Source organism: Crocuta crocuta, unplaced genomic scaffold, assembly GCF_008692635.1.
Source record: "Crocuta crocuta isolate KB4526 unplaced genomic scaffold, BGI_CrCroc_1.0 scaffold299, whole genome shotgun sequence".
Taxonomy (NCBI): domain Eukaryota; kingdom Metazoa; phylum Chordata; class Mammalia; order Carnivora; family Hyaenidae; genus Crocuta; species Crocuta crocuta.
The window spans coordinates 6,805,551-6,813,683 of NW_027532747.1; the positions used below are offsets into that span (position 1 = coordinate 6,805,551).

The 8,133-nt window shown below is 49.8% G+C and overlaps 1 protein-coding gene, 1 long non-coding RNA gene and 1 other non-coding gene across 4 annotated transcripts in view; 2 read left to right on the forward strand and 1 right to left on the reverse strand.

The window, feature by feature from the left end:
- The window catches only part of GLRX5 (glutaredoxin 5), a 10,794-nt gene extending 8,738 nt beyond the window's left edge, over positions 1-2,056 (reverse strand). Inside the window, exons 1-2 of the mRNA XM_077780832.1 lie at positions 1,996-2,056; positions 1,720-1,950 (exon numbers count right to left, since the gene is read on the reverse strand). Coding sequence (XP_077636958.1) covers positions 1,720-1,950; positions 1,996-2,056 — 292 coding nt within the window. The remainder of the gene's footprint in view (positions 1-1,719; positions 1,951-1,995) is intronic.
- A 354-nt stretch (positions 2,057-2,410) lies between these two features.
- Positions 2,411-4,063, forward strand: LOC144245495 (uncharacterized). Of its 2 annotated transcripts, none has more exons than XR_013339269.1 (3): positions 2,411-2,674; positions 3,516-3,691; positions 3,786-4,063. It is a non-coding gene; the product is annotated as an uncharacterized LOC144245495 (long non-coding RNA). The 2 variants fall into 2 exon arrangements; XR_013339270.1 differs by lacking the exon at positions 2,411-2,674 and adding an exon at positions 2,705-2,969.
- On the forward strand, positions 2,944-3,218 carry LOC144245600 (small Cajal body-specific RNA 13). Its single transcript, XR_013339325.1, has one exon.
- Positions 4,064-8,133: the final 4,070 nt, after the last annotated feature.

Genomic DNA, 8,133 nt, shown 5'->3' on the forward strand with positions numbered 1-8,133 from the left:
GGGGGGGGGCAGGAGGGAATACTTTGAAAACCAAAATAACCCAATAATAAGACAGCTACCATTTAGTGGATGCCTTCTGTATGCCTGGAGAAAAGGATGGACACTTTCTAAAAAGTTTTACTTTCTCTTTTTTCCTCAGGCAAACTTTGTCAAGTCTGCTTTCCTTATCTTCCTGCCACTGGAAAGGAAAATGAAGTGATGGGATTTAAGGCTGCAGAGGGATGACAACCCAAAACCTTTCCACCACCCTGGCCAGTCTCATCAAGCAGAAAAGACTACGGACTGGTCGTTTCAACTGGAGAATAACAGTCCTAAATAGGTAACAAGAAAATGGAGAATTCTAGTCATAGAATAACAGAGAAGCTGGCTCTGTAAAACTGTTTTTGGAGCGCTGTAACTCAAGAATAGCGCTAGGCTCAGGGAGAGGCCGGGATTCAGCCACTGGAAGTTTCTAACCGGAATGCAGGAGCCTAAGCCACCCTCTAGGAGGTACGTACAGCCTCCACCTTTCTCTGCCAACCCTGACGCAGGACCTTAAGCCAAGGGGCAGGTCAACACACTCCTCTGTCCCCTTCCTCCTCCCCCACTGAGATAAAATACGCGAAAGCCTGTCAATAAGGTTCCTGGCACGGTGCTTATTAGAAGAGGTACTACTTAGCTGTCAGGGCCCTCCCTCCTGTCCCCTGTGCAATGCCACAGGACCTGCTGCATCTGGCCCAGACCCTCACTGATCCTTGGGGTTCCTTGAGCTCCAAGCTTGAGTTCGCTAGGGCACAGGGTTCATTCCTTATCTCTCTGCCCACAAGCTTCTCCACGCCCCAGCACGCCCCCCCCCGCCCCCACGATCCTAACCTGCCCCTGAGTATCTAAAAACAAATTTCATGGGGCGCCTGGGTGGCTTAGTCGGTTAAGCGTCCGATTTTCGCTTAGGTAACGATCTCGCGGTTCGTGGTTTCGAGCCCCGCGTTGGGCTCTGTGCTGACTGCCAGCTCAGAGCCTGGAGCCTGTTTCAGAGTCTGTGTCTCCCTCTCTCTCTGACCCTCCCGTGTTCACGCTGTCTCTCTCTCTCTCTCCTAGAAATAAATACATTAAAAAAAAAAAAAAACTTTGAAAAAAAATAAAAAATAAAAAATTTCATGACTTTTTCCTCCCACATCAAGTGATCCCAAAAGTAGTCCAAAAGCTGTGTCAAGGCCCTCCTGTTAACAAGAGAGGATGGTTCCTGACACCCTGAGCCTTGAAGCACCAGCCAGCCTCAGACAAAGGCAACCTCGGCCCTTCCTCCACCATCAACAGCACGAGCTCCTTAACATGACATAACATGCCATGTTATGTCCTAACATGACATAACAGCCTCCTCAACGTGTCCCCCAGAGTGCCTGCCTCCTAGTGGATCCTATGCATCCCGTTTTGCTTCCCTTCCTCACCACTGTCCCCCGACTGAGGCTCAGAGATCTGGCCCCAAAACGCCTGTCTGGGGTCAGCGTGGGGACCGGTGAACAGCTAGGACTTACCCAATGCCCAAGTTGGCAAGAGTGCCAGAAGCCCAGATCCTCAAGACCCACATCCAGCCGATCATGCCCCCACCCGACCCCGAATACTGAGTAGTAACCCGCGCCCTAGCCCCGCTCGAGCCCCCAGACAGCTCTGGCGCGACACACCCAGGCCCCGCGGAGCGGCCCCGGCCCGTCGCCCCCCACCCGGCGGACCCCGCCTGACCTTGCCGGAGCTGGGGGTCGTCCAGCACATTGTAGGCCGCGTAGTCGCGGACGCCGTGCAGCCGCAGGATCTGCACCACCGCGTTGCTGAAGCCGCACTGGGGCCGCTCCGGAGTCCCCTTGAGGAAGACCACCACCCTGTCCCTCTTCACCNCACCCCCGGGAGCCTTCCCCGGGCCCGCGGCAGTCCGGCCCGCCCCCCGGAGGCCCTCATTGGGCCGGCTCTGAATTCCTCCCCGTGATTGGACAACGCTAGCCCGCACTTACTCGAGTCTACCAATCGTATGACTCGGCCGGCCCCCGGCAGGTGGGAGGAGGTCCTTAAACCAGAACCGCATCCCACAGCCTTCCTATTGGTCGCTGGCAATCGCTGTGTCAGTTGATTGGAAAGAGTGAGTGTCCATCAGGGTCACGCTCCAAGGCAAGGAGAGGCGAAACGAGAGGAAAGACGACTTCCCTCCGAAGGGTAGACAGGCCTGCTGGGATACTCCCGGATGACTGCGTAGGGCAGAGGGCCGGCTTCGCTGTTCCGCGGAACGCCGGGAAGAGGTCACTTCCAAGGGAAGGTTCCGGTTCCGGTGTAGGCGGTGGTTGAGTTGCTGTGGCAACGCGATAGCCGCGCGCCCGGTTTCCTCGTTCAAGGGCGGCGGCGGGGCTGGAGCCGGCCTGGGCCCGCCTCNAGGCCGGGCCCCACGGCTCCCGCCTCCAGCGCGCAATTATTCCGGGAAAATAACGTTTAAAACCGTGTAGCGTGCTCTTGTGTGCATATCCCTTCCGGGTTTGGGGTCTCGTGGACTTTGCGGCCCACTTAAGTCTTTTGGGCTTAAGGCCCAGGAAAGATGTGTTGCCCGGGGAGCTACGAGGGAATTGGTTCGCTGGACAAACGTCTTCCGGGCCGGGTGCCGGGTGTCCAGACTTGGTGCCCCGAGCTTGGCAGCGGGAGAAACGAGAAGCAGGTACAGAGCAGTGTGCGGGGGCCAGGGAGGAGGAAAGAAAGCCTCCCGGGCTCATTGCTTTCTCAGTTCCCCTGTGGACTTAGTGCACCTTGATATATATTCATTAAGTCGTTTATTGATCTCCCTCCCCTCCCCCGCCCCAGGCACTGGGCTTAATTCCCTGCCATTTCCTCCGAACCTAGAACAGTGAGTGCTTGAGACGCGGCCGGGGCTCCTATTGGCGCAAGGGACGATTCGGGAAGATCGGGACCCGCGGGAAATGGAGACGTGATCTGTAGTCTTGGAGCCGCACTGGGTTGGTAGTACCCGAGGGCACACCAGACTTGCAGAAAAAGCATACCCCAGAGGAAGCTGAGGCATAACTGCTCCAGATCCAGCCGTTCTATGTGCAATTTTCCTCTGATAGTTCCTGGGTACTGTTGCCACGGTGGTAATGGCGGCGCCTTGCCATTATCTATCCACCAACAGCCAGAGAAGCCGTGCAGTCGAGATATTGTTTAACAGACGGAGTGGTTTCTGTTGGACACTGAGTACTGCTACAATCTTTTTTTTTTTAAGCCTTACCTGTTTTAAACATTGTTTCTTGAGGTGACCTGTTTATGTTTGGGAGGTTCTCGAATTTCAAATCAGAAAATGAGGATGTGCCCTTAGCAAGTGATCTTGCAAGGAGTCATTCTCCGTGAAACTGTAACCCTAGCCGGTTGAGAATAAACTCAAGGTACTACTGAGAAGCGCTCCTCAGTGATGTACTGATTTCATCCTTATTGATGTTGTGGATACGTGTTAGTTTTCTAAGGTGAGACCCCCGCTTCTTAATCCTTTATTTTCCCCCCCTCCCCAGATCCATGGAATTCCGGTAAATCAGAGGAGCAGGCATCGTGAACAGAAATCTATATAGGAAACGTCATGGTGCTGAAGGCTAAGCCTTGTTGCGGAAGTCGAGGCCCAGGTGCACTTATCAGTAGGGGATGTATTATTTCCCAAGTCACCTAACCTTTTCCTCGTGCTTCTATTCTAGTAAGTAGGGTGTTTGTTTTTTTTTTAAATAAATCTAGAACTGTTCATTGCCTCCTTGAAACTGTCTGCCCTGTTTTTGTGTTGGCTGGAACAGGGAGAAGAATTCACCGACTTCTGTTCTGAGGATCCAGGGACGCAGGACGGTAACAGGGGGTAGCACTTGTCTTACCTAGTGTGTGACATTGGCTTGGAAGCATAGTTGTCTCTCTCACTTTCAGACGTTTCACTGAGAGCACAGCTGTCATTAAAGGTTCCAAGTAAGCCCTGAGCAGGAAGACTACCCAGCCTGCGTTCTTGGAATTTACCAGTAAGCAGAGTTGCTGTGTGCGGCGGAGCCTAAGAAAGGATATGAGAAAGCGTGTCTGTGCTCATTCAGAAAANTGGGGCGGGGGCGAGGTGGTGGCAGGGAATGAGGGTTGGCTCTGATAGCGTGGCCAAGGGCAAGGTAAATCTGAACCTTTGGGTTAGGTCTCCAAGCCAAAGAAATTAAAAGAATTTGAAGTTTTTCATAAAGCAGCCTAAAACATAAAATATTATGTATGTTGAACCTCTTCCTTTCTGTCTTTGATTTAAAACCACCACTGAGCGCGCCTGGGCTGCTCAATCGGTTGAGCGTCCGACTCTTGATTTCAGCTCAGGTCACGGTCTCATGGTTCGTAGGTTCGAGCCACACGTCAGGCTCTGCACTGGCATCACGGAGCCTGCTCGGGATTTTCTGTCTCCCTCTCTCTCTGCCTCTCCCCTGCTCACGCTCTCTCTCTAAATAAATAAATAAGTAAACATTTAAAAAATAAAAAACAAAACCACTCTTGGAGTATTGCCTCCAAACATTATGATTTAAAGAAGCAAAGAAGATGGTGTTCCAAATATTTCTTTCAGGGGCGCCCGGGTGACTCACCTGATTGCGTGCCCCACCTTCGGCTCAGGTCACGATCTCATCATTCCCAAGTTCGAGTCCAGGGTCGGACTCTGTGCTAACAGCTCACAGCCTGGAGCCTCGCTCTCTCTGCCCCTCCCACACTCATGGCGGTCTCTGTCTCAAAAATAAACCAAAAAAAAAATTTTTTTTTAGAAATATTCTTCCAAAGCATCAAACTCCCATTTATGATGTGGCATTTTAGTTTTGGGGTTTCTCTTTAGAAATTCTATTAATGACTGAATCACTATCCTGGAAACCTGAACTCCGATGTAAAGCTCCATGTTAACTATACTGGGATGAAAAGCAAAAGAATCTTCTATAATGAAAACACGATGAAAACATACTTAAATAAACAGTTGTCAGAAGTCTGCTTTTCTACTCCAGTGTGTTTGGGTGTTTTGAAGACATGAGTCACTCATCTTTATCAGTTTGTGATGCCTCCCGTGTGACCATTAGTGAGAAGGTGGGGAGGGGTGGGAGGGACTCAGTTCTCTGAATCCTATTACATGAAATGTAATTAGACCACAAGCTAAATAATCATGCCATGTGTGAACATGCCGGCTCAGGCATCCTAAATGTGTTTTTCTCTCTGGGCTTATTTATAGATAAAGCTTAACTATGTTTGGCAAAAATATGCTTTCTACCCAGCCCTCCAAAGGCAAATTCACCATTGGACCTATGGTTAAAAACCTTAACAAAATTGAACTAGTTTCGTCCCATATATCAGCCCGAAATGAAGAATCAGGAGTATTGAGCCGAAAACTATAGGTTATTTGAACACTCAGCAGATCGGCGTTTCCGACTTCAAGTCTTAAAAGTCCCTGCTTCATTCTTGCAAAGAGCGTGTGTTTCTGTGCACTGGACAGGTGATACAGACGTGTCGGTCCAAACCGGCCATTCTGGAAGGGTCATTTTAAAATGAGAAAAGTGGCTGTTCGGACACATAGGGGGTTGAGCCACCAAACATTCCTGAGCTAAAATAAAATAGCATCTGAGACCCAGAGTTCCACAGTCATGAGCCGGAACCTGGACTCTTTCTTTGTGGAGCACTTAGCCATCATCCAGTAATTTTAGAGCATCCGTGTAACCATGGAATTAACTGGATTCCCCAGCGACCCTAAAAATAAGGGAAAATGCGAGAAACCAAGACCGTGCCCAGCCCTCTGAGAGAGTGCTTGCTAATCCCTAATGCCAGATCTGAATGCGTTTGGGATTCCTAACCCCTATCTGACAAGACAGCTGGCTTTATAAATACTGCTCCGGCCATGGGTGTGGCCTGCTTTTCTCATCTGTTTCCCACACCACGTGGGCTCAGCCTCCGTCAGGAAGGGAAGGCCTTGGTAGGACCCACCTCCACGGGTCCTGCTCTCCTCTGGGTGAAATGAAGAGATGATGGGCCGGAAATTGGGTTCCTTTCATCTAGGACCGATGGTGGGAGACGCAGGTGAAGACGGAGTCTCTGTATGAAGAGCCTGGATGCCACAGCAGAAGCCTGAGTCTGTTCTGGGACTCGGAATGTGGAGGTGTGAGGCCTGGGTTCTAGGTGCGACGTCACCAAGGCGAGTTCCTTCTTGCCGCTTTCCACCCCTTTCCCTCCTCCCCATCCTGGGTTTGGGAAAATTACGTTTGCATTGTGTGCGGAAGTTTGTGCCTGTTTCAAGATGTTTTCATACAAGGGCTGCACAGTTTTAAGGCATCTGTTTGTACTCTGTGCCTCTGCTTTGGAACATTCACCAACCCCNTATGTGTAGCAAGTACCATTTTGTTCTCCCAGGTTCTGTGTACATGAACTCATTTGAACTGTTCGTTAACCCTAGGATGATGGTGCTCGGACATTGTGGTCTCCAAATTATGTTCTCTCTCCTGTGTTTGTTTATCACGTCTTTTTGGCAGACTCTAGTACTTTGGGTCCCTCTCTGTGTTCTGTTGGCCTTGAAAGCACTTTTTTAAAAAAGATTTTCTGCTGAATCATAGCATCGCCAGCAAATCCTGCAGAAAATCAAATATTCCTCAATTATCTTTGCCGCATGTGTATATATTGGATACAGATGTGATTTGTAGGCTCTCTGAAACTAAAATGGCAACAATTTCACTCCAGAAATCCAGTGGGGGAAAACAATCAACATGACTGATCGCTTCAGAAGCTCCATGCCACTTCGTCCCCATCCTGCTGTCGCACCTTGAGGACAGAACTTGGCAGGAGCCCTTTAAAACGACATATATGCTGGACTTTGCTCTAGTGAGAGCCTTATTTTATTCAGAGGAAAAGGACCCAAGTCATAACCTGTAAGGTAGTATTAAGAATTAAGTGGTGGGACATTAAAAAAAATTAAAAAAAAAAAAAAAGGGGGTGCCTGGGTGGCTTAGTCGGTTAAGCGTCCGACTTTCGCTTAGGTCATGATCTCGTGGTTCATGGGTTCGAGCCCCGTGTCGGGCTCTGTGCTGACTGCCAGCTCAGAGCCTGGAGCCTGTTTCAGTCTGTGACTCCCTCTCTCTCTGACCCTCCCCTGCTCAGGCTCTCTCCCTCTCTCTCTCTCTCCTAGAAAAAAAAAAAACATTAAAAAATTTTAAAAAAAAAAGAATTAAGTGGTGGGAGGGGCACCTGAGCGGCTCAGTCAGTTAAGCGTCTGACTTTTGATTTTGGCTCAGGTCACGATCCCATGGTCCGTGGGCCACGCTGATAGCACGGAGCCTGCTCGGGATTCCCTCTCTCCGTCTCTCTGCCCCTCCCATGGGCCCTCACTCTCTCAAAATAAACTTTAAAGAAAAAAAAGAATTAAGTGGTCATCAGAAACCGTATTAAGACACGATTAAAAGTGATAAAAGAGGAGCACCTGGGCGGCTCGGTTGGTTGAGCGTCCCACTCATGATTTTGGCTCAGATCATGATCCCGGGGTCTTGGGATCAAGGCCCTCTTCCGGCTCCGTGCTGAGCATTTTAAGATTCTCCCCCACCACCCCATCCCCTGCTCACTCGCTCTCTTTCTAAAATGTACTTTTAAAAAGTGATAAAAGAATTGTCAATTTTTCCTCAACCGTCTAATGAAATTTTTCATGTTTTACATTCTGTGCTGCTTATTTATTGGTTGCCAGCAGATATTTTCCATAGCTCGAACTGCTAACTAGATTCCAGCAGCTTCCGAGAAGCTGCCTGGACCCCAGGCCGTGGAGGGCAAGCAGCCAGAGCTGGTGTGTGTCAGACCTGCTGTGAGGATTTATCTGTTAGCAGAAGGTTACATCTCCCTCCTATGATCATGGAGTTCGAGGCCAGATGAACGTTTGGAAAATTTTCATTGTTTTTTCTTTTGAATGATTGCTAAGATGTTTTGCCAAGGCCATGAATACATAAATAGGATGAGTCAGAATTTCACTTTGTACTTCAGCCTTTGAGTCTGAAGCCATGGCCTCACAATTAAGTCTTGCCATCGCCAGGATCCAGCCTTCTGCAACAATCCGTGCAGCCAAGGAAGGGAAATTCACCCAGGGTTTGACAGAGGAGTGGGGGGATGGGGTAGGGGGAAGTG